Below are 25,071 nucleotides of genomic sequence, written 5' to 3' on the forward strand. Positions count from 1 at the left end.
TGAGGTGTGTACATATAAAAACATGCCTCACTGATCCGCCCAAATAACTTCCAAGTTCCAACTGCTACCGATTTCGAGCGAAGCCCAAAAATGTCAGTCTCTTTGCAATCTCCGCCCTCCTCAGCTGTCTCGTCTTTCCAGGTGCACTCAAGACTCTCTATCTCTATCTCCTCTCTCCCAGCTCTGCTTCGTTAACTATTGCTGTACGAGCTGTAAACCTTGATTTTTTTATTTTTTTTTGGTTTTACATTCAAAATTAATCATAGCAGGGAACAAGGCTGAGGTTTTCCAATGGATCTCCAGCTTCCAATCTGCTCTTCAACTTTCAGCGATCATTTCCTGTCATTCGGGCCTCCGCTCTCGACACCGGTCAGTGAGCTTTCTGTCTCAGTGTCTCAATACTCAGCTTTGCTTCTTTTTTTATTTTTTTTCATTTTTGGTTGAATTGGATTTTCAGGTTCAACCACAGAATTGGACCTCGTCTCTAGCTTCAGTGAGATCGTTCCAGACACCGTCATTTTCGATGACTTCGAGAGGTATCTAAATATATATTCTTTTTCTTTTGCTTGTTTTTGTGGAAGTGGAATTTGAAATTTTCATGATCATGCTGTAAATTATGAATCAGAATTTCTTCTGAACTGATAATAATGTCTTTGCTTAATGATCAGAATAGCTCTAATCTTCATTTACTTTTTTAGATTTTAGTTTGGTAGCAACAGAAACTCGGAGTAATAAAGTAGCATATCCATTTGTTTAAAATTTCATTTATTTCATATTTTTGCATGGTTTCATGAAGGATTATTTCAAAATTTTGAACTTTTGGCTGTTTACTGATTATTTATGAAAAGGTTTCCTCCAACCGCTGCTACAGTGAGCTCTTCCCTACTCTTGGGTATATGTAGCCTCCCTGACACCATATTTAGAGTAAGCCTTCAATCTTCCATTGGGGAAGAAATTTTTCGAAAAATAGATAAGAAATTACATGTGCTTTCCAATTTCGATATGGGACTACATGTGTTTTCTGATTAATTTTTCTTTGGTGTAGAATGCTGTGGATATGGCATTGGCGGATTCAGAGTGTAATAAGCATGAAAACTCCGAATTGAGATTGTCATGTTTCAGTAACAAGGTTGGTTTTCTTGTATCTTGTCATTAGAAATACCTATGCCTTGTTAGATTGATCATATTATTCAAAATTTAGTTATGCGCGTGTAGGCTTTAGTGAATGTTGGTGGTTATTTGGCGAAACTAGTTCCTGGCCGAGTGTCTACTGAGGTGGATGCACGTCTTGCTTATGACACGCATGGCATTATCAGAAAGGTATTCGTTTCTTCCTGGTAATCTTGTCTTATATTTTCTAGTTAAAGAAAATGCTAATACATTACACAAAAATTAAACATACTGTAAATGCTGATGTTCAAGAACAATTTGTTGGTTTCTATCTTAACTGTGTATGCATTCATCTTATTCTTGATTGTTTTTCACGCAACTATATGATTTTTGTTAATGATAATCTTGATAAGTTTTGTCATGTTGTTTATTTGAGCTATACTTGTCATGGCTGGTGTAATAGTTTTGCATTAAATTTCTAAAACGCCTATAATGTGACTAGATTTGATAGTTTGTAACTAGATTTAATAGTCTTGCAGAAAATGTGTGAGAAAAAAATGATACTGAAATTTTGTTGCATTATCTTACGGTTGTGTACTTTGTTAATTTTAGTGCCAGTATTTTTTTGTTCATTTTCCTAAGGTGTATATCGTTTTCTCCCTGATATCACTTAGATTATTTTCTCTCTCTTTCATTGCAGTCTGATACAATTGGTTTATCTAATATGCAGGTGCATGACTTGGTGAAGTTGTACAATGAAGTTAATGTTCCTCCTGAGCGTTTGTTGTTCAAAATTCCTTCAACTTGGCAAGTAAGTGTCAGAGATAATTAGGCCTGTTGTGAATATTCTGAGTGGACTTGATGACAATTGCTCAGGCCTGTTGTGAGGCGATTGTTTTGCATCATTTGTTGCTCATCGATTGTTGGTTTTCTGTTCAGGGAATTGAAGCTTCAAGATTACTAGAATGTGAGGGCATTCAGACGCATTTGACATTTGTGTACAGGTAAATCTCTTGTAATTAACTTGTGTAAGCTTGACAAACCTGTTTGAAATCTTAGACTTGATGTTGTACTACTAACTTCTATAAGGGCATAGTTTTATACAGTTGTAATAGAGGATAAAGTTTTATGATACCCCCTCCCTCCCTCCCTCTCTCCCTCTCCCTCTCCTTTTTCCATTCCCCCTTCCTTGTTGGTTGGGCAACAAGATTGCTTCTCATGAATTGTAAAAATTTGTTGATTTAGCTTGCTATTGTTTTGAAAGTTCAAATCCATGATCCTGGCAATGTCTAAAGGAGCCATTGTAGTTAGAATTACATGTTTTCTTATTGTGGAATTGAAAATTGCTTGTATATCAATCTAAAATGCTGAGGCAGAAGCTATTAGGTTTTGAATATATAAACAACAACTCAGAATGCTGCTTTGTGATTTTTTTTCATCTGTGATTTATGAACATTACTTTGCCATTATATCTGCTGTTCAAGTTCAACTTTCTACTTCTCATGACTCTCTCTCTTTTTTCTCTCTATATGTGTCTCCACACACACTCACACACACAATGCTGTTCTAAGATGAATTCATTTTAATTTTTTAGTTGTGTTTGGTGATGGTTTGAACATTTTTCTTCAGCTTTGCTCAAGCTGCAGCTGCAGCCCAAGCTGGCGCTTCTGTTATTCAGATTTTTGTTGGCCGCCTTAGGGTAATTTTTGTAATAATGGAATTTTTATTTAGTTCAACTTCAGTTTATTGTAACCGCTAAAGGTCAAATTTATCATTCAGGATTGGTCTCGCAACCATTCTGGTGACCCTGAGATAGAAGCTGCTCTCAAGAGAGGGGAGGATCCTGGGTTAGCCTTGGTAAGTTGGAAAGTTCTCATCTTGTGGTTTTGTGATTATGTACTGTTGTTTGGCAGAACGGGATTACTCTGTTTTGAGTTTTGATTTTTGACCTCTAGATGCATCTCAGTTGCAAGCAATTACCAAATATAAACTGGTTTGTACATTTTGTTTTTCCAGTATTGTTTTTATCCTAAAATCTGACAACCTTTAGGAATGAGCCTAAATAATTTATTCTAACATTCTTTCCCCATCACTGTCTAGAGTCTGTTAGATGCTTTAACTTCTGGCTATGCCTTGAATTTCTCAGGTGACACTAGAGCTTTCATAATGGATAGTAATGAATATAAACTGTTCCCGTATGAGATGCTTTTTGACATTACAGGTGACGAAGGCGTATAACTACATCCACAAATATGGACATAAATCAAAGTTAATGGCAGCAGCAGTTCGGAATAAGCAGGATTTGTTCAGTCTCTTGGGGTAAATTCGTATGACTCACCTTTTAATCTTATGTATCTGGGAATTTCCAACAAAACTCAACTCAGGGAACGATCTTCCTGGTTATGTTGTCTGGTACATGTTCAGGGTTGACTACATCATTGCACCACTGAAGGTAATGCAGTCACTCAAAGAATCAATCACTACCCCTGAAGAGAAGTATTCTTTCGTCAGGAGGCTATCTCCACAATCTGCTGCCATCTACAAGTTCAGTGAAGAAGAGGTCTGCTTTCCGTCCTGTGCTCAATATTTTTTATTCTACATCAGCAATGAAAAAATAAAATGAAATTTCAAATAAAATGAAAAAATAATACGTGAAGCAAAATGATGACTCACGTTAACAGGTTCACCTGCATGTTGTGTGTAGTGCTGTTGGTACTTCAATTTTAATCTCTTATTTCATGTGGCAAAGACAAAAGGGTGCCAGTTTTGATAGAGCTATGTAAAAAGCCAAATAGTTGTAAAATAATGAGTGCCTCTATTTTTTGAGAAGTAGACATGTTGAGTGCCAAAAGAAAAAAGAAAAGAAAAAGGAAGAATGCCAAAAGGACTAAATATTTTAGTATTAACCCTTTTTTTCTCAGCTATTAGTTTTAATAAAACCTGCCAACTTGTGATAAGCGTGCTTAGTTACTCATGACAGTATCTTAAAGTTTGAAAGTCTTTCATTTTGGAAGCAAAGCTTAATAGTTTAGGCGTCATATTATTACTAGAACTTCAATGAACGTGGAGATGGAATTCCTTCAAACCTCTAGAATCACCAATATGGCTGCACCATCATTGTCTATCCCGTTGATAGGAATGTCACTACCTCATTAGAAAATAAAAATCATTATGTTTGGCACCAGGCACATCACTACTTCCATCATCTGCCTTGTCATGCATTAGTATACAACCACTTCAACAGATGTCTCGTTTTCTATGCCTTGGTTTCCAAGTCACCACCCAATACCATTGGCCTTTTAGTATAATCACCATACTTTTCATGCTAAAGACCATGTGTGTGCATGCTTTCTGATTTCATGTAGGAGGAAATTCTCTTCGATGCATTGTTAGGCCTAGACCCTCTATAGATGTACAGTCTGCATGGGACTGATATTGGACTCATGCCCCACACACTCGCTCGCGCACGCACACACTCGCTCCTGCATGCACACACTATGTAGGTGCTCCATTTGGTAATCACAGTCACCAAAATCAGAGACTCTGCTCACTAGTATGAGAAATATCGTGTTTCTTTTTTTCACAGTTTTGTTATAGCCTTTCTGAAAAAGTAAAATTGGTGAATAAGAAAGCTTCTTTTGCTGTGTGTCAAGAGTAATTTCTCATTGCTCAACCAAACAGGGTTGCTATGATTGGAATTGAAGTTGTAGAATGATTGGGTTTAAGACTAATTTAAATCAGTTATATACATATGCCTGTCCAAAATAGTTATTGGTTCAAATTGATAGACCTCTCTGGTGTAAATCTATTCTTTAAAGATTATCAAAATGTTTTTGGTTTTAGATTTGTTAACCAATCTTCTCCTTGTGTCCAGCTTGTCAAGTGGGACCAATTAAGCTTTGCATCGGCTGTGGGACCTGCAGCCGTGGAGCTTCTGGCCAGTGGACTGGATGGTTATGCTAATCAAGCAAATCGAGTTGAGGAATTATTTGAGAAAATTTGGCCACCTCCAAATGTATGAAGTGCTATCTTCTGTTGCTAAGCTGATCTTGCCTTGCCTTTCATGGAATAAGAGGGAAATACTGGTTTGGCTTTCGTTTTTCCTTCTCTCTTTTTTTTTTTTTATTATCTTGTAATGTTTATCTCCAGCAACACTTTATCTCAGCAAAGAACTTTATGTTATCATAAAAACGTGCAGCTAATGTGAATTTTGTTAATACAAACGTGAGATGAGAATGCCTATGCCGTGATTCAGAAAAGGAAAAAAAAAACACTAATAATTTCTAAAACAATTAATAAAAGCCGTATACAAATATTTCATCAGATATAAACACCAAAGTTCTTCCGCTTGGTTAAATAAAAATTTAATTATAAAAAAATTAGCGGCTCCTCCATGTTTCTCACTTAAATTCGCATTCCAATCCAGTGGGATATATAAATTAGTTGGTTGAGGGCTTTCACCTTCATTTATGTGGGCAGAAGGTTTGAAATCTCGAGGCACCAAATCAATATTTGTGTAAATTCCGGTTCAAAATTCCAAGTACCCAATTAATATTTGTGTAAACTCCTCTTCTTCAGTCGCTTGTGGTAAAAATAAAATAAAAATCGCATTCCAAAACCGTGTTATTCATGTCCTCCATGTTTCTCGCCTATTTTGGTTGCTTCTCTCTGAATGAAAAGTTGCCTTTGACAAAAATGAAAATCATGTTATTCATGTGGCCACCCATACTGCCCATTTATGCTACCAGCAAAGAAATTTGAACGCAATCATGTTGATGAATATTTAAGAAAATATGCTACTAACCTGTAAAGCTTCTTCTTTGTATTCAACTGCTCTCACGGGGCGTGACAATTAGAAAAACAAATAAATAAATAAATAAATATTTATATTATTGACATTGGCAAGAATGTAGAAGCTCATACTTACAAAGAAATGAGAGAAGTATTTTCCTTTGTGTAATAAGTTAATAAGTTATTGTCTAAATTTGACCAAAAATTCAATGTGTAAAAATAGTTATATGTATTTGTACTCAAACTACTAAGTCGAGATATGTTACGGTGAATTGAGTGAACGGTTCCTTCCACTTAATACGTGTAGAACTCACAACGTTTTAACGGTCAGATTTTGCGCGTGTACGATTTCGCCTAGACGTGTGTACGATTCACGCAAGTAAAATTCAACTGCTTGTGGTTTTCAAAGCTTCATGGGCAAATGGTAGGTGTGCTTTCGTTACAAAAGGAATTTTAGTAGCAGTCCTCTGGTTATTGAGACTGAAATCAAGTGTTAGAAGAAGAAAAAAGAGCAAAAGAAGGAAAGTGGGAGGTCGGTCGGACGTTCTAACTCCGATTTGACAACAAAACTGACTCAAATACTGTGACGCATCATGAATGGTCCAATCAATCTTCCAATCTAACCCTACATAGTGATTCTGTCGATTGCATTATTGCATATGGATGTGGTGGAGGCTGCAAGATAGCATTTGGGGGGTTAAGCTGCAGGCATGTGGAAACATGCAGAATCAACTGGATTAATCATCAATCTCACAAAATTAAGAGTTAGAAAACAAAAGAGTCCTGATCTGGTTTGGGTGGTTGTCTTGTTCATTTTGGTTTTTTCCACAATAATGCTAATTATTAGTGGAAGACAAAACATTAGAATGGGCTTCTTCCCTCTTGACAATGGCCAAGGAAAACGAGGATTTAGGCAAGCTGAGTCATCATTTGCTGTCCAATAATTTATTGGATAGGTTCGAATTATTAAGGCCACGCCAGGTAGCTGTCACCTTCTAAATCTGAATCTACAAGACTTATATATATGTATATATATGCGTGTTAACCTGAAACTGCTCAACCAGGTCTTTGGAGCTACCATTATAACCAACCAATGGTAGCCTTAATTAGACCTTCTAGAACCATTGTCCTTTCTGTGTCTCAATAGTTAACTTTAATTAACCCACCCCCACCCAAAAACCACCCAACTCATTGATACTCTCCCAAAACTTACTAATAACCCAGTTTCTGAATTTGATCGAAGAATTATGTGTATATCAACGGCTCACAGTAACTCACACAGATACGTGACTTGAAAGTAGAGTTATACTATCATCACATACCCCAAAAAGAAAAAAAGAATTTTAGTTCATTGATTCTAGATTAAACATCCGATTTATGTGATATGTACTTGACAGGGAATGGGGAAGTAAGTCCTGAAATTTTTCCCGGAAAATCACATTGATGAGAGAAATAAAAACTAGGGTAAACTCTAATTGGTTGAAAGCACTGTGCCACAACAGATTTACCACGTGGGTTACTGCTACTTCACGTTTATCATCCCTAATTAAACATCCCAGAAACGCCATTTGCATTGTGAAACAAAGTAACAAAAATGAATCATTATTATTATTAAATAAATAAGAAAAGTAGCAATTAGAACAAACACCACGAGACTCGCTTCAAACTCTGTTGTCCACTTCTTCAGCAGAAAAACAACTCTTTTGTCCACTTGTCCTCTCATGCTCTCCCTTCATGCACATACGCATATAAATAATTAACACAAAACACACATTATTCACTTGTCTGAAAACTCATTACCCAAATTTCAATCTCTCTGTTTTTTTTTTCTTTTCTGCCAAACGACCCAATTCGAAATGAACAAAACCCATTCCAGTTTGTAGCCAATAATACATCAAGAGCTCAAGCTTAACCCATTCAATCTTATATGGCAGACCCAAGACCTTTTCTTCCATCAGATCTCAATACCCTGCCCTGCACCTACACCCCTCTGCCAAATGGAGCCAACCCGGATGGAGGAGCCCCGGAGACCCGGAAGAGGCACTTGAAGGAGCTCCTAGCAATCTTTTCTGGGTTGCTTATGGTTTCTCTCTTGGTGGTCATTATAAGTGGCAAGGAACCAAATTCCCATAATGCAAGCAACAAACATGAACCCTTGTTTTTGGCTAAACAGCCTCATACAGCACGCCCCGAGAAATTGAGGCCAGTTACTAGGGGCGTGCCGGCCGGAGTGTCCGAGAAGATGAACCGGTTAGCCGGGGACGTGGACGCGCCGGTGTTTCCATGGAACAATAGCATGTTGTCATGGCAGAGAACTGCCTTCCATTTTCAGCCTGAAAAGAATTGGATGAATGGTACGTGCATTTTTTTTCCTTTTTTTTTTTTTTTTCTTTTTTTTCTGTTGAATGGACAAAATGATTGCTTGGTTTTTTGTTTTTTATTTTATTTGTGGTTTTAACTTTTGGTCCATAAATGAAATGAAATGGACCATCAAAACACGTGGGTTTGATTGATAAAGGAGAACCTTTCTGGTTGACCCAAAAAAAGAGGAGAACATTACTTGTTATTTTATTTATTTTCTCTATTCATTTGGTTGCAAAAAAGTGATTTTCCACTTTTGTTTAAAATTTTATTTTATGAATAAAGTGATTGTACTTTATTGAAGCACAATTGAAATGAACTTCACGCAAATATCTATACTAATTAATATGAATTTTCCAGTCAATTTTAAGAATTAGACAAAATAATTATTATGTTACTTTTTTTGAGTGGTTATTATGTTACTTTTTAATAATTTAATAACAACTGATAACTTACGATATTTTAATTTTATTTTTTTTAAATACAAATAATAATTTAAACTGTAAAGAGAAGAGGTTTTTCTGATTTAACTCAACAAACTTCAAATTTAATAAAATGAACTTGATAGAAGTTTTTCTTTGCAAGTAATTGTTGCGTGGGTCTATCTAACACTTTCTTCATCTTCTTATTTATTAGAATTAAATTGCATGTTAATATTTTATTGATTCATTTTTCTTTCTTTATGGTTGGCTTTGACTGGTGACTCTTCTTCGGGCTGCTTCAGATCCCAACGGTAAGCAATCTCTAAGTTTCTGTTTATTGACCTGTCAAACTTGTATTCTTCCGACCTTTTGGATTATAATTGCATGATTTAGCCAAATAGTTTGAAGTTTCCATTTTAAAAAAATATACAAAAAAAGTTGCAACCCAACTTTGTAGGACGTATTTGACATTTCAAGAGGCCATGTCAACGAAAGATGCGTGACACTTTTGCAATCAAACTTTGCCAACTCCATGATGCTGCCATGTAAATTGTCCATGAACTTCACATGAAAAACAAGAAAATCAAATTAATCAATCCTTGACTTTTTCAATACCAACAACTAAAATAAAATAAAATTATAAACAGTAATTGAAGTAACACTAATTTGTAACATCTAATTTTGTAATTTTTTTGTTGTTGTTTATACAGGTCCATTATTTTACAAGGGTTGGTACCATTTCTTCTACCAGTACAATCCCAACAAAGCAGTATGGGGAGACATAGTTTGGGGCCATGCTGTGTCCAAGGACTTGATCCATTGGCTTCACCTTCCTCTGGCCATGGTGGCTGATCAGTGGTATGACATCAATGGCGTTTGGACTGGCTCAGCCACCATTCTCCCTGATGGTAAAATTGTCATGCTCTACACTGGTTCAACCAATGAGTCTGTCCAGGTCCAAAACCTTGCATATCCTGCTGACCACTCTGACCCTCTCCTCCTCAACTGGGTCAAGTACTCCGGCAACCCGGTCCTAGTCCCGCCCCCGGGCATCGGGTACAAGGACTTCCGGGACCCTACCACGGCGTGGTTCACGTCAGAGGGCAAATGGCGGATCACCATTGGGTCCAAGCTTAACAAAACTGGGATATCTTTGGTTTATGACACCAAGGACTTCAAAACCTATGAGCTTCTGAATGGGGTGCTTCATGCTGTCCCTGGGACTGGAATGTGGGAGTGTGTGGATTTTTATCCGGTGTCGAAAACCAGTGACAAGGGATTGGATACTTCTGTGAACGGGCCTGATGTGAAGCATGTGGTAAAGGCTAGCCTTGATGATGACAGGAATGATTACTATGCATTCGGGACTTATGATGAGAAGACTGGCAAATGGGTTCCCGATAACCAAAAGATTGATGTTGGCATTGGAATTAGGTATGATTATGGCAAATTCTATGCCTCCAAGACTTTCTATGACCAAAACAAGGGGAGGAGAGTGTTGTGGGGTTGGATTGGAGAGTCTGATAGTGAAAGTGCTGATGTCCAAAAGGGATGGGCCTCTCTTCAGGTAGATTTGGTCAATTATACGAATTTACAGTATCTGATACATTGTTGATATTGCGAACACCATATCAAATAATTGTTGTGATAGATGGTACTGGGTACCAAACACTCTTTTCTCTTTGCACATTTATCTCTAGTTGGAGTTACAATGTTTGTGGAATAACTTTATGCAGGGAATTCCTAGAACAGTTTTGTTTGACCAGAAGACTGGAAGCAACCTACTTCAATGGCCGGTGGAGGAGATTGAGAAGTTGAGATTGAGCAGCAAGGATTTCAACAAGGTAGAGGTCAAGGCAGGGTCGGTGGAGCCACTTCAAGTTGGCACAGCCACACAGGTTTGTGCATTCTCTGTTCTTATTTATATTTTATGCTAATATTGGCACATTTTGGAGGGCATTTCTCAGAAGAACAATGCATGTCAATGTAACAGTTGGACATTGTTGCCGAGTTTGAGTTGGACAAGAAGGTTTTAGAGAGCGTAGCTGAATCCAATGAGGCCTTCAGTTGCAATACCAGCGGTGGGGCTGCCAAACGCGGCGCTTTGGGACCCTTCGGTCTTCTTGTTCTTGCAGATGAGAGCCTCTCAGAGCAGACTCCTGTCTACTTCTATGTTGCCAAAGGACCTGGTGGCATCGTCGACACTTTCTTCTGTGCTGATCAAACAAGGTAAGCTTTTCATCAGAAACATTCTTGTGTAAATGCGGAGTTCAAATTCACAGTCTAACAACGCAAGCATATGTTACAGGTCTTCTGTGGCAAATGACGTTCGTAAAGAAATTACTGGTAGCTATATTCCAGTTCTAAAGGATGAGAAATTATCAGTGAGGATACTGGTTGACCATTCGATTGTGGAAAGCTTTGCTCAAGGTGGAAGAACAACGATCACAAATCGGATTTACCCAACCAAGGCAATTTATGGGGCTGCTAGGCTATTTGTGTTCAACAATGCCACAGAGATCAGTGTTACAGCATCCATCAAAGTATGGCAGTTGAACTCTGCTTTCATACGCCCATACCACCAGGACGAAAGCAGCCTCGCAAGCTTCAACCATGTTACATTTATCAAATTAATTGCCCCGTTCTTCATTTTTTTGACTTTATTTTTTGTAAGATAGGGAAGCTATTCGATTTCGATTTCGTTCGTGGAATCACATTTATTTATATTCTTTTCCAGAGTTCAATTTCAATACCAGTTTCGTGCAATTGAATTGCTGATAACTTGATGTCAAAAAGTTCAGAACTCTATTGGTTTGTTTTTGGTGAGAATGGAGGCCTAAATCTCTGTTCAACAAGCGCAAGAGTAAACCATGAAAAGTCAGTAGCCAAAAAGGAAAAGCGCCCAACGGCCGTTGGCATCCAATTCATTTCTCAACTATGCCAAATCAATCCACCACATTAGGAGATTAATTATGTGGAAAATGTAATGATATAGTGGGGCTACACAATATTATTTAATTTAAATGTTCTCTCGTTAGACAATTTCGTTAGAACTTACAGACTGACAACATAACACTTTGTGTAAAAACTTTAACTCAAATGACATGAGATTCAAATTCAGAAACAACATAACACTCCGTACATTTTAACTCAAGTGACATGAAGAAGAAATAGGTAATGAGGGTGGTGTTGGGCTCCAATATAATTACACAGGAGGACTCTGAGGCTTGAAAGCCCAATTTGAAAACTGGGTATATTCCTGATTGATGGCCCCATGGTCCCAAATAAGGAACAGAAATATGATCTTCTCGTCAACATTAGCAACATCGAAAATCGTGGCTGCAAACAAGGTCATATCATGTCCATAGCACAGATTTCTTCTCTGCAAAATGAGGGACCACAAGGATTAAATTTCCTTAGTGGTCCAAGAACTCCCTTGATTTTTTTTTTTTGGCGTGAAAGAGGTCAAAGGTATAATCCATGATGATAAATATAAAGCCTAAATAAAAGGTATAATCCAACTGCATATGATGTTGTCTGACCAATTTACTGTAATCCTAAATGGTTCTTTATATGAACATCCATGATGAAAAAAAACACACTTATGACTTTCTCTTTACATTTTCTTTGTATATTACACCCTCTAATATATTTTGAACTATAATTTTTCAGTCCTTGTTAGAGTATTTTCACCTATTTACTATGGTAAAAGAGAAGAGGAGGCAAGGGTTATTATTATTCACATGAATGGTGCATGTCCTAGCAATTTTTTTTGTTGATTTTCCACCCATTGCCATGACAATCACTATTCACTTTGAGATATGAGGAGATGAATTTGTATAGAGTTTTGGTGTGAAAAGTGAAAAATATGGCTAGGTATTTATAAGTTTTTGTTGTTGAAATTTTTGGTTTTTTTTTTTTCAATTTAAAAAAAAAAATTTAATTGGCTACTGATGTTAGCATGCCTATGCAGCAGCCCAGACAAATCTTGTCTTTGGACTTGCCCAAGTTGGTGGAGCCTAGCTCTTGCCATGGCAAACCTGGGGGCTGGAAACACATTTGGGGGCCCTAGAAGGCCTCTGACTCGGGTTGGGCCCTCGCGGTGGAAATGCTCTTAAGTTTGTAAATACCCATGTTGGATAAATAGTATTGATTTTTACGTACCAAATCTTTAATTTTGACACTTCGGGCCAGTTTGGCATTGATGTGCTTTGAAAATAATCGTTGTTAGATTTGCTTTGAGAGAAATTAGTTGTGAGAAAAAGTAGTTTGGCGTTTGGTAAACTTTTTGTTAAAAGTGTTGTTGGTACTAATCATAATCATTAAACCTAGCGCTTCTTCGAAACTGATTCTTGCATAATCATAAAATAAAAGCACCTCATTAGCTGTTTTTCCTTATAGTTTTTTCTCACAATAACTTTTAACAATAAGTGATTTTCTCATAGTTTACCAAACGAGCTAGGCTTCCCAAAATTAAAAAAAATTTATTTATCACCCCAAAATAAATAATGCCAAACAGGCACTTCTAGTCAACATAGAAAACCAAAAAAAATGGAATTTTCACCAATTTTCTTTTGAGTAAACATCTTGACTTGGCTATGCAATTTATGTTTAATAAATTTTTAGTGGCTTACTGTATGTTATGGGTTGTTTATTGGTGGCTCTTTTTATGTACATGTTGTAGTTTATAAGTTCTACTTGTGAATTAACATCTTAATTAGAATATGAACTCATGAATATCTTGTTTTCAAGACGAGTTCTATTCGTGAGTTTCTAACAATGTATACGTTGCTTTGAATTAAGGAGACCGCATTATTGTACGACATGCCATTTATATTAAAAAGATGAGACATAATATGGTACAATAACGTGATCTCCTTTGCCTAGCTTATGCATACTCTTGTTCTTTTCATAGTTGATCATAACTTAATACTGAAGAAACTGGTCTAATTATTGATGGGGGGGGCCTGTTAGAACCAAATCCAGCTGGATTTCACATTGTGCCTACCCGATCATAATAATTCATTACCCAAATCACCGCGCCTCTTTAATTAGTATATCTTTCTAAAACAATATATATTCCATCATTCTGGTTGGACCGTTGCCTTTCAAACTGTCCCTTCATTTCAACATATCCTTATTTTCTTTTTGTGATACATAAACCAACTCACTTTTATATCTATGTATATATATATATATATATATATATATATCTTATAGCGTGCATGCATGAACAGCTTTCAAAGCAAAACTTATTATACAATTTAAATTCCTCCTCCAAGTCCAAGAAGAAGAGAAAGTTTTCTTGTCTAATATAATTATATACATATAAACAAAGCTTCATATAAATATAGTTTGCTTGATCTTGTTTTCTCTTTTAAAAAGAAATGTTGGTGGTGGATATTGTTTGGTCCCTACCTGCCAGAATGCGTTTCGCCCTCCGTTTTCGTCTACCTCTCTATTCATTGCTTTGAGCATGAGGAGGGAGATCCCACACAGCTCATGCCCATTAACAAAGTATATCTTTCGGGGTGGAATTTTGCTGCCGCATTATTTTCCCATTGTTTATAATTGGTATTTTTCGAGTATGTTAGGTTTTTTCATTTGTCGTCGTCTTGAGCCTCAAAAAATTTAAGACCGACTATAACACTAGATTGGAGCAAGAATTTCAAATGGCATAAATAGGAGTTCTTGATGAAAGTTAATTATGTAGATATGCATTATTATTTGTTAGATCAAACACTACCTAACTCGTAATTAATATAATACGACTAGCACTTATTTTGCAATTACATTGCCTACATAATTAGGTGATGCTATGCTTATACAAATACTTATTTGGCATAACCCACCCTACTGGTTCTATTTTTAGAAGAAAAAGAAGCCCTTATTAGGTTGGGTCCCATCGCACGTGGCAATCCAAGTGGGTGATAAAAGTACCCTTAACCTAAGGCCACTGCCCTAACCACGCAACTTGAAGGACCAGAACCACTTTTTTTTAATTTTATATTTTTTATATTTATGCTTATGCTCACTCTGTTTCTGGGCCCAGTTTTTTATTTTTTCTTTTCCACTCTCAAAAAGCCCAAAACGAATTTGGCATCTCGAGGTAAATCCACTGGACAAATTTCAGGTTTCAGTTCAAATTTAAAAGCGTATACAATATTATTATTTTTGGGTAGACAGTTAAGAAGTTGACTCTATTTCTACAACTTCAATGTTTTTGGTTTGATATACTGATAATTTTGTATAAAAAAATATTGATAATTAAACTACAAGGGGTGATGTGGTTGACAAATTACAAATTATAATTTTTAATTGGCAAACTATTTGGTGTCTCAATGATTGAGGTTCGAAATTCGTTGGAAGCACTTTGTGGTCATAGATAAGCCCAACTCTAAACAGGAATTAATCACAGCCTTCAAATGTGGAGACACCTCATGATATTTACCACAAAAAAAAAACTGATAATTTAATTTTAATTGCATTATTGTGTATCCTTTGTTTGTTTTGTTTTGTTTTGTTTTACTTTATTTTAAAGAAACAAGTATCTTTTCAAATAAAGATGTCAAATAACACTATTAAAAGGTGACACGCATATTATCAAAAGAATTTTCTTTGTAATTAGTCTCAATCAAAATAAGAGAATTAGTCCCATATTATTTTGATTGAGCCTAATTTTAATTGGTTAAGCCAATTATTTTATTTTGCCATCAATCAGAACGCCAATTAGAATTTGTGCTTTCCTCCAATAAAGACTCATAGCTAGATGAAAACAAAAAGTAGCAAGAAGCTTCTCAGAAACTCACAACAAATAACCTACATGCTTATCCATATGTTTCTTGTCAAGAGATATGCATGGCCTCCATAATTACCTGCCACCCCATATAAACAGAAACACTTCCCCTCATAAACGTTTTTAATAATATCATTTTTATTAAAAATGTTGAAATTTTTATAAGAAATTCAAGTGCTTTTACTTATAGCACTTGATTCTATGACCTAAAAATCTTTGTAAATTTTTCAGTCATGCTCAATCAGAAGTGCTTTTGGTTATCAAAATCACTTTTAACCCCTCTTAAAGCACACTCAATCAAGGCCTAAGTAGAAGTTGCTATTCTTGAAAATGTATAGAATCAAACGGTCATCAGCTGTTGTAATCCAACCAGCACTACCCCACTCTACATTGAAAGGGGTCCCTATTTGTGGGCAGTGGCTCACGGCTGGCAATCATGTGGCGCTTTCACAGAGAGATCTAAACGTTGTAACCATCTCTGATTTTTTATTTGTTTAAGAGAGACAAGAGTCAAAAATGAATGTGGGTGTTAGTTAGTTATGGGGTGAGAGAGCGTGAGAAGTTCAAACTGTGAACTGGCTACTGGCTGTCACTCCCTCTTTCCTCGCTTACTTTCTGTCTCTAAAAATGCTTACTTTTATCTCTCTTGCTCGCATGGATGATGACTGGTTACCGACAAAAGCTTAGCTTGGGATCAGACCTCAAAACCAACCAATCTTCTCTCTCTCCTCTCTCTCTCTCTCTCTCGGTCTCTCTGTCTTACTCTTTTATTTTAACCAAACCCAAAAACCACACACACAAAGTAAAGAAAAAAGAGCCGTTCTCTCTGTTTCTCCTCTGTCACACACTCTCTCTACTCTCTACCGTTTTTCTCTCTAGAGGCTCGGCTTTGTCCTTGTTCCTGTTCTTTCTTTCTCTTTGTGATAATGTAAATCAAACAAAAGCTAAGGAAAAAAATTGGCCTTTGATTTGTGAAAAAAACAGTCTAAAGTCCTGGAAATGGCTTCTTTGAGCTTCTTAGCTGTGTTTCTCGTCCACATTTGCTTATTTGCGAGCTTTTCTTCCGCTGAGGATCCAAATATTTACCACGAGTTTGAGGTCTCTTACATCACTGCTTCTCCTCTGGGTGTCCCTCAACAGGTATGTTCCTCTTAATTCTTATATCTCTCTCTTTCTACTTCTGTAGCTGCATTCTGTCTCTAGATTATGCACTTTCTCTTGCTACTTTTAGTTAATCTTTTTGTTGTGGATGTGGGTCTGCTCGTTTTTCATGAATGCCAAATGGGTTTGCTTTAGATTTCATAAAGTTGGAATCTTTATGTTCAGATCTGTTAAATCTGAGCTTAGTGTATTAGTTGCAAACTTACAGTGATATCAAGTGCTGAGGTTAGACTGAGAATTAGGGGTTTTAGTAATTCTTTCTAAATTTGCATTGCCTTGCAGGTTATTGCCATTAATGGAAATTTTCCAGGTCCTACTATCAATGTAACTACTAACAACAATGTCATTGTCAATGTTCGGAACAAATTGGACGAGAATCTGCTCATTACTTGGTAGGATTTACTGTAATGTGCACATGAATTTCATGCAGATAACTTATTACACATGGATTCCGTTATCTGAATTTGGATTTGTTCAACAGGGCTGGAATCCAGCAACGCCGTAGTTCATGGCAAGATGGGGTTCCTGGAACCAATTGTCCAATTCCGCCAAAGTGGAATTGGACTTACAATTTTCAGGTTAAGGATCAGATTGGGAGCTTCTTTTACTTTCCTTCTCTTAATCTTCAGAGAGCATCTGGAGGATTTGGTGGCTTTATTATAAATAACCGGGCTATAATTCCCATTCCTTTTGCAACCCCAGATGGGGATATAACCATTTTGATTGGTGACTGGTACACAAGAAACCATACGGTTAGTGCTCAGTGAAATTTTGTACTTCCTTCTTAAGTACAGGTTTTAGATTAGTGTGTAACATGTTTAATGATGATAGTTCCTTTTCTGGAATGTAGGCTTTGAGAAAGGCCCTTGATGCCGGGAAAGACCTTGGGATACCAGATGGTGTTCTTATCAATGGGAAAGGTCCTTACCAATACAACAATACACTTGTTCCAGATGGCATCGATTATGCAACATTTGAAGTAAAACCAGGTAAAACAATTTTAGCAAACTATATATTTAAAATCACGTGCTAAAAAATGTTCAATTTTTGAATGTTGTAAGTCAGAATTTGGAATTGATCTGCGCATGTCATTTCAAATGAATATGTCGTGAGCTGCCAGACACGGATAATTATGTTAATTATACCATGCTATGCAGGCTGTTTGATTTTATTTTGGAGTAGTAATAAACTTCGGTTGTGGTTGTCTTATCCACCTCCGTGTTCTTTTGCTTAATAAACTTCGTTTCTTCTCAAATTTATTTTTTTGGAGTAGTAATCATACTCATACTAGCATTTAAAACCGTATCTGGAAAATTAGTCACAATAGATAATGTTCGTTCCATACACATGAAACGATTGCTTTTGCACTGCAGTTTGCTTCATTTACTGATTGGTGTGAGATCGTTGCCAATTGGTGTCAGGTGTGAAAGCGTAATGCTTGCCCGTCAATAATAATTAGGTTATTAGTGGGAAGGATTCATGACTTTATATATGTTTATTTTTTGGAGTTACATAGCATTTCACTGAATATAACATGATGGGGCTTTATAATTCACATCTAAGAATAAAGAGTTGGCAAGTCATTTCTTATGTCAATAAGTAATTTCGATAATGTTGTTTCTGTGAACTTGTGGACTTTTAGCTGAATTCCTCCATACTTCCAATGACCATGACGTAATATTGGACAGGTAAAACCTACCGTCTTCGTGTCCACAATGTTGGGGTGTCAACTACTCTAAATTTCAGGATCCAGAACCATAATCTTCTTCTAGCAGAGTCAGAGGGATCATATACAGTGCAACAGAATTATACAAGCTTAGATATACACGTCGGGCAATCTTTTTCTTTTCTGGTAACCATGGATCAGAATGCAAGTTCTGATTATTATGTTGTGGCAAGTGCTAGATTTGTGAATGAGACACACTGGAAAAAAGTTACTGGAGTTGCAATCCTGCACTATACTAATTCTAAAGGAAAAGCAGCTGGGCCCCTTCCAGAGGCACCAAATGATGAATTTGACAAAACCTACTCAATGAACCAGGCAAGATCAATCAGGTTTGTTCTCTGTTCATCTTTTTGTATTAAAATTCAGTGCCACCTTTTTTAAGCTCATGAGATTTCCAGGGTTGGGATGTTTTTGTATCCTTAAATTTTGTGTTCACAAATGGGGAAAAAACATTGGACCTATGTGTATGAGTTTTTAGCGGACACAATATGATAGAAATTGAAGAATTTCCTGACTGGTTTATCCATATAAAATCTCTTTCTGAAACATTTCTGGAAATTTTTTGCAGATGGAATGTATCAGCTAGTGGTGCACGCCCTAATCCACAGGGGTCTTTTAGATACGGCTCAATCAATGTAACTGATGTTTATGTGTTGAAAAACAAGCCACCTGTAGTGATCAATGGGAGACGCCGGACAACACTCAGCGGAATCTCATTTGTAAATCCTTCTACACCAATCAGGCTTGCTGACTGGAAAAAATTGAAGGGTGTTTATAAGCTTGACTTCCCAACTAGGCCACTTACGGGAGCACCCAGACTGGAAACATCTGTGATTAATGGAACATTTAGAGGATTTATAGAAATCATACTACAGAACAATGACACCAAGATGCAGAGCTACCATGTAGATGGATATGCATTTTTTGTTGTCGGGTAGGAATTTTTGTACTTTATTGCGTCAAGCATGTCTAAGTAAGAATTTATTTTCCCCCTCAGTGGTTTTAACAGGCATTGATTTAATTGCAGGATGGACTATGGTGACTGGACAGAGAATAGCAGGGGCACATATAATAAATGGGATGGGATAGCCCGTTCCACAGTACAGGTATATTTCTGCTTTAATCTTAGTCCTCCTAAACTTTTCCTAGTTTGCCTGTCAACTTGTTCTTTCTGATTTGTAATAATTCCTTGCAAATATGTCGGTTGGACTTACTTACTGTCACAGAATTGGTAGGCATGTTTTTGTGTTAATAAGCATGTTCTTGTTCATGTTGCTCACCTCATCAAGGGTGCTGACTGGCTGTCAACCTTTTAAGCTGTTTTGCTTTATTTGTTCCAATGGAAATAGGCATGCTTATCTAATAAACCTGCAATAGCTGCTGATGCCCAACACTTAAATAGATGTAAATATTTGTAATGTAGTAAAGTCTTGACTCTCTCTCTCTCTCTCTCTCTCTCTCTCGTTAGGTTTATCCTGGGGCATGGACAGCAATCTTGATATCTCTGGACAATGTTGGAGTCTGGAACATTAGAGCTGAAAACCTCGACTCATGGTATCTTGGCCAAGAAACTTATATCAGAGTTGTCAATCCAGAAGCGACTAACAAAACTGAGTTGCCTGCACCAGACAATGCCCTATTTTGTGGCGCCCTCAGCAAATTGCAGAAGTATGTTCTGTGATCCATATGTACTAAACATCTCAACTTGTTAATGAGTAGCACAAAATATAAATTCTGATTATACATTTCACTTTTGCTTTTCAGGCCGGAAGATATCTCTTCGGCAACATCAATCATTATCAATGAATCAAAGTTGTTCTTCACGCTGCTGATGATCATCTGCACTTTGATCCCCATTTTCTACTAGAGGTTTTGGTTTTCCAGAGCCAGTGTCCCCTCTATGTTTGTCGGAGCCTGGTTTCTTAGTGAGAGGTTTGTGGATGAGTGCTTAGGTTTGTAAGTTTAGTCTTGTTGATATAAATCTTTAGTAAGTTTGACATTCTTTTCTTCTTTTTTTCATTTCGTTTTCGAACGTTCTCAATGCTCCACGGCTTCCTCGTTTATTTTTATCTGGATTTATGATTCTTTTATTACCTATTTAAATTATGTACTATTGACAATTAATTCATCAATTCAATACAATGCAACTTCCTACTTTACATCACTGCTGCATTTCAAATTGCTGAAGAGAAGATATGATAATGTTTGTACATTTTTGGCCTCTCCTATATGAGGTATTTGAAATGTACTAGACCTTGAAGATCCCCCCCAAATGTCTCTGAGTTAGGAGGAAGTGGGGTCTTTGGCTTTGGCTTGGTCACGGATCTGTTTCTGATATTTTGTTGTGGCTTGAGTTTTGTGGTCCTGGGATGTTTGAATGTCTTTTCATTTTGTGTACCGTTGAAGTGCATTTTTGTTGGCCAAAACGTGTGCTGTGATTTTTTCTTGTCTTTTAAATGCGGTAGATGGGCCACATTATTTTCATAAATCCACTGCATTTATTATAAAAAAAAACAGAGAACCGACCACCCAAAAACATGGCATGAACAATCAGAAGCATATGTATTTTGTTTCAGAAAAAAGGAAAAAAACAGGAAAAAAATTATTTGTATTTCAAGCAGCATAATTGACAACCCTAAATGGGAGGAATGAGGATAGCGTGGATTCAGAACATTCCAATGCTGTCATTGAGGGCAACTTGCCTGTAAGCAAGATGGATTGTCTGGCGCATAAAAATGGAGTGCTGGGGAATTTGCTGTCACTCGTGTGACGGTCCACCATCATGTGGTATATTTACCGCTTCACTTATTATAACACATACTTAGTAAGGGACCGTGTAGAAGCGGTTAAGAGCATTTATCTTGTAGATGAGGTCTTATGTTCGATTCTTCCCTCTTCTAATATCACTTGTATCTATAAAAAAAAAAAAACAAAAAAACATGTATCTATTAATTAATTTATTACAAAATTAAAGTTTACAACATATCAACTTTAATTTAGTAATAACTAAATAGCAAGTTAGCGACCACTGTAATTGTATATTGTCAAAAGTTCTAACCATAAAGCCGCCAGTTATCACAGGAAAAAGAAAAAAGAAAAACCCCAAAAACCAAATAAACCTTGCCAAAGAAACACGGATAGATAATTTACATTGGAGTGGGTTGGAGATGTGGTAGATTTTAGGGTTAGGTTTGTTTTTCTGGTAAGAGAAAAAAAAGAGAGTTAAATTTAGCTCAAAACTAATAGGAGAACCAATTGTGGGAATGGCCTAGAAACCGTTTGGGAGCGCATGAAAGGGGTTAATGGGCCAACACCTCCAAGGCTAAGCAGAATATTATATGGACTTTTGAGCAATTATTTCTTAGCCTATGGGCCAGTAAAAGCATCAAGAGCTATTGGTGATAGAAATGCTCAATAAGCAGAAATATAATATAGAAATTCTCCAATGCGGACATTCGAATGTGATTATCGTGCGGACGTCATATATTTTCTATTACTCTTTCTACTTTTCTTCCTGTTTATAATGACATCCGCACGATACTAACTTGCGGACATCCTTCCATTAAGGGATCCCTCAAATTAACTTATTTGAGGGACACCCTTGTAGAGTCCACTCCGCATTGTATTTCATAATCCAAACTGTTTATGTTTTATATAATCATTCAAAGATTATCTCTACAAAATCACTTAAATCTGATATCGTTTGACCACTCAATTGTGTTATTGAAATTTAAGTATTTTCTTGAAACACCATGTTCATTGATTTTGTAGGGATACAATTGGATGTCGAAACAGTTTCTGATTGGTCTAATTTTTGCAAAGATGATCTATGAATGCAGAATTAAAAAATAGATGGTTTGGATCGCTGAAAAAAAATTCGTAAGGTACCCTAAATGGTGTCCCTCAAATAAAGTTATTTGAAGAATCTCTCAATAGATGGGGACTATATATATATATATATATATATTTCATGTTAAAAATTTAAAATAAAAAATAAAATTAGAACATGAGTTTTATTTATAGAACAGAACTATCCATTTTATCCCTCCAGCCAAGGGACTACTGTACTAGTATTTTATAAAGGTAATACGTGGTTTGACAGGTCATACCCCGATTCCCACATCAGAAATGCCATAGAAAGATCTCATATATTGAATTGAAGTGAGACCTAAGAATCCAAAAGTCAACTTCAGTTGGCAGTTTTGGATGAGTCTTTGGGTCATTACAAATGGTCTCAGAGCACAACCTAATTTAATGCCTATGCGGGACCAATAGATCATTATTGCAACGACGGCTCTCTGTGGATGAGGGAAGGGCACACCTTCTACCAAAAAAATTTATTTGTAAAGGGAGTAATACTGTTTTAGTATTCCTCATTAATAATAAAATGATATGTGAAAAAATTATTCTATGTGTTATTGTGTTATTGGTTGGAAATAACAAAAAGTATTATTTTCATTGCATGAGAGTTGCTCTCCACCTTCAACCGGGTAAAATAACAGTCATGGACACAAATATATAATAAAATATGTGATCCTATTTTTCATGTAGTTTAAACTAATAATATCTTGTTGGCAATAGCTAACATTTAGGGTTTACACTAGAAGAAATGCAAGCTTCATTAACATTACATTACAACAATTTTTTAGTGAGTAGTCATTATTAATCACAGCATTCACATAATGACATGCATCTCACCACGTTGTAACTTGTATTTGTGTATTAGGTTTTTCATGATTTACATTACAACTCATCTCTCGCGTTACAAAAAGTTTTCCTCTCACCGCGAATGTCAAACGTTGTTAACCCAAATTAGGGAAAGAGAAGTAAAGTCATTTGGTTTTTTTACCAGTGTCTTTGGTACTCTTTGTATATATGTGCCTTGGCATATAGGAAAGAAGCAATATCTTAGTTGGATGAAATAACACCTCATCTTTTGATATGTGTACATAGAGAGGGAGGACAGGCTAGGGTCCAAATGGATCGATAATCAATCCAAAGCAGTGTCCTTTGTCTGTTTCCGAGTTGAATCAGAGTGTATGGTAGGGGACTGATTGATAAAAGAAGGGCAATTACCCCTGTGCATCCTCTAAGCACCCCCAGGCCATCCCTTTTGTTTCTTTGCAGGGCATGTCCTTTGTGTGGTTCAAAAAGAACAAGAAATTGCTCATGCCCATGCAACATGGGTCTGGGAGTGCATGTGGGGTTAAGTTAGGTTGTGGTGTATCTAAAATTAAAGGCTCCATGATCAGCACTTAGCAGAGCTAAAGGCCTCACCACCGCCCTCCCTTTAAATTCGTACGTACTTGCTTGCACTGATCAGCAGCACTCACACACAGAGACAGAAGAGAGAGAGAGAGAGAGAGAGAGAGAGAGAGAGAGAGATTGATTTAGAGGAGGCAAAGCCAAAGCCAAAATATATCAGACACCAGAGCAACTCTGGATTTCAACTTTATCGATTTTTACCCAACCCCACCGTCCCCCCCCATCCCGAAAGACATAGAGAGAGATTCAAAGATCCTCATATCCCCACAAACAGCAACAAATAGCTCCTAGCAGGCTTTTTACAGTGATAGCTTTTCCTCATTCGTACATATATATGTATGCAGACATGCATGCATGTGTGCATGAATGCATCCAGCTGCTGCCATCATCATCAGTGAAAGTTACAACGTGATATGGGTCATGAATGATGTACCCAATTGAATGGAACTAACATGTGTGTGGCCCATTTCCAACGGGATTCAATAATCTAAACCTTTGTTTTTTAGATTTTCATTTTGAGGAACCTTCTTTAAAAATCATCCAAACAAGTAATTATTTTTACAGAAGATCATCCAAGTCAAAATCAATTGAGAATAGATTAAGAGGTCGTTCTCCTTTTTCAATATGGGATACGAAGGAAGTTGAGGTTCCACCTTAAAACCAATTGGTAATAGGGGGAGTAACTCAACTCCTTATAAGCCTTTACTAAGTTTTTCAACTTCCCAATGTGGGATATTTTTCACCTTCACATTCTCAAACTCTCATTTTACTATATAAACGATTATGCAGAATTTCTATAAAGAACCAGTGTAGAGAAAGAGATAATAGAGAGAGACTGAGAATGAATATCAAATTGTATTTCACTTAATGAATGTTCAGTACAGTCATTCGTGTTTTATACAATTGGAGATTGCTTTTAGCTTAAGCAATCTTACTTAACAGCCTAACTGTGTATTGAGCTAACTAACAATTTCCTAAAAACTCACGTCACATACACATGGCTTGCTAACAGTTTGCTAATAGCTCATCGTAATATCACCACCCTTGATACTCTTACACCTCACACGTGTGACCAATTTTCAAGCCTTACACTTTGGCCAACTCATATTGAGTGACGTGGAGTATGTGTGGTTGTTGGGCTTGCACATGTGGGCAAACTCACTCTGATACCATGAAGGAAGTTGAGGTTTCACTTCAAAACCAATTGACAATTTGGGGAGGGAGGGAGGGAGGGGGAAGTAGCTCAACTCCTTATAAGCCCTTGCTAGATTTCCCAACTTTCCAATGTGGAACATTTTTCACATTCTCACATGATAAACTCTCAACAATTTTGGCATCTAATAAAAAGCTCATATTATTTTGATTTGACTATTTTTTCCAAGGATAATCATTGGAAAGAGACCTAATATATGTTGGCATGAGTCAATATTCCTATTAGG

At 36.7% G+C, this 25,071-nt stretch overlaps 3 protein-coding genes across 4 annotated transcripts; all 3 read left to right on the forward strand.

Annotated features, from left to right (window-relative positions):
• Nucleotides 1–14: 14 nt before the first annotated feature.
• LOC117627244 (transaldolase) lies at nucleotides 15–5,350 on the forward strand. 2 transcript variants are annotated; one of them, XM_034359221.1, is made up of 13 exons: nucleotides 15–141; nucleotides 270–369; nucleotides 458–536; nucleotides 849–924; nucleotides 1,046–1,129; nucleotides 1,216–1,320; nucleotides 1,841–1,921; nucleotides 2,050–2,114; nucleotides 2,740–2,809; nucleotides 2,890–2,967; nucleotides 3,332–3,429; nucleotides 3,535–3,670; nucleotides 4,985–5,350. In XM_034359221.1, the coding sequence occupies exons 1-13, from the start codon at nucleotides 91–93 to the stop codon at nucleotides 5,129–5,131; spliced, it is 1,170 nt and encodes a 389-aa protein (XP_034215112.1). In that variant the 5' UTR covers nucleotides 15–90; the 3' UTR covers nucleotides 5,132–5,350. The 2 variants fall into 2 exon arrangements, with proteins under 2 accessions (XP_034215112.1, XP_034215111.1); XM_034359220.1 differs by having other exon boundaries at nucleotides 47–141; nucleotides 267–369.
• Nucleotides 5,351–7,613: 2,263 nt separating this feature from the next.
• On the forward strand, nucleotides 7,614–11,503 carry LOC117627402 (acid beta-fructofuranosidase 2, vacuolar-like). The gene is made up of 6 exons (XM_034359487.1): nucleotides 7,614–8,255; nucleotides 8,987–8,995; nucleotides 9,395–10,251; nucleotides 10,421–10,582; nucleotides 10,678–10,913; nucleotides 10,993–11,503. Exons 1-6 carry the CDS (start codon nucleotides 7,829–7,831, stop codon nucleotides 11,360–11,362), a joined length of 2,061 nt encoding a protein of 686 aa, XP_034215378.1. The 5' UTR covers nucleotides 7,614–7,828; the 3' UTR covers nucleotides 11,363–11,503.
• A 4,624-nt stretch (nucleotides 11,504–16,127) lies between these two features.
• On the forward strand, nucleotides 16,128–20,526 carry LOC117627895 (monocopper oxidase-like protein SKU5). The gene is made up of 9 exons (XM_034360192.1): nucleotides 16,128–16,620; nucleotides 16,924–17,033; nucleotides 17,123–17,393; nucleotides 17,492–17,630; nucleotides 18,330–18,696; nucleotides 18,936–19,301; nucleotides 19,395–19,473; nucleotides 19,836–20,035; nucleotides 20,132–20,526. Exons 1-9 carry the CDS (start codon nucleotides 16,480–16,482, stop codon nucleotides 20,232–20,234), a joined length of 1,776 nt encoding a protein of 591 aa, XP_034216083.1. The 5' UTR covers nucleotides 16,128–16,479; the 3' UTR covers nucleotides 20,235–20,526.
• The last annotated feature ends 4,545 nt before the right edge of the window (nucleotides 20,527–25,071 follow it).

This window comes from Prunus dulcis, chromosome 5 (assembly GCF_902201215.1).
Source record: "Prunus dulcis chromosome 5, ALMONDv2, whole genome shotgun sequence".
Classification (NCBI taxonomy): Eukaryota; Viridiplantae; Streptophyta; class Magnoliopsida; order Rosales; family Rosaceae; genus Prunus; species Prunus dulcis.

Bases quoted from the DNA above. Each gene is read 5' to 3' on its own strand.
- LOC117627244 (XM_034359220.1), top strand. From the start codon at position 91: ATGTCAGTCTCTTTGCAATCTCCGCCCTCCTCAGCTGTCTCGTCTTTC. The intron at 925-1,045 runs GTAAGCCTTCAA...TCTTTGGTGTAG, and splicing joins TCCCTGACACCATATTTAGA to AATGCTGTGGATATGGCATT. The intron at 3,430-3,534 runs GTAAATTCGTAT...GTACATGTTCAG, and splicing joins GATTTGTTCAGTCTCTTGGG to GGTTGACTACATCATTGCAC.
- LOC117627402 (XM_034359487.1), top strand. From the start codon at position 7,829: ATGGCAGACCCAAGACCTTTTCTTCCATCAGATCTCAATACCCTGCCC. The intron at 10,252-10,420 runs GTAGATTTGGTC...AACTTTATGCAG, and splicing joins AGGGATGGGCCTCTCTTCAG to GGAATTCCTAGAACAGTTTT. The intron at 10,583-10,677 runs GTTTGTGCATTC...TCAATGTAACAG, and splicing joins AAGTTGGCACAGCCACACAG to TTGGACATTGTTGCCGAGTT.
- LOC117627895 (XM_034360192.1), top strand. From the start codon at position 16,480: ATGGCTTCTTTGAGCTTCTTAGCTGTGTTTCTCGTCCACATTTGCTTA. The intron at 19,302-19,394 runs GTAGGAATTTTT...ATTTAATTGCAG, and splicing joins TATGCATTTTTTGTTGTCGG to GATGGACTATGGTGACTGGA. The intron at 19,474-19,835 runs GTATATTTCTGC...CTCTCTCGTTAG, and splicing joins TAGCCCGTTCCACAGTACAG to GTTTATCCTGGGGCATGGAC.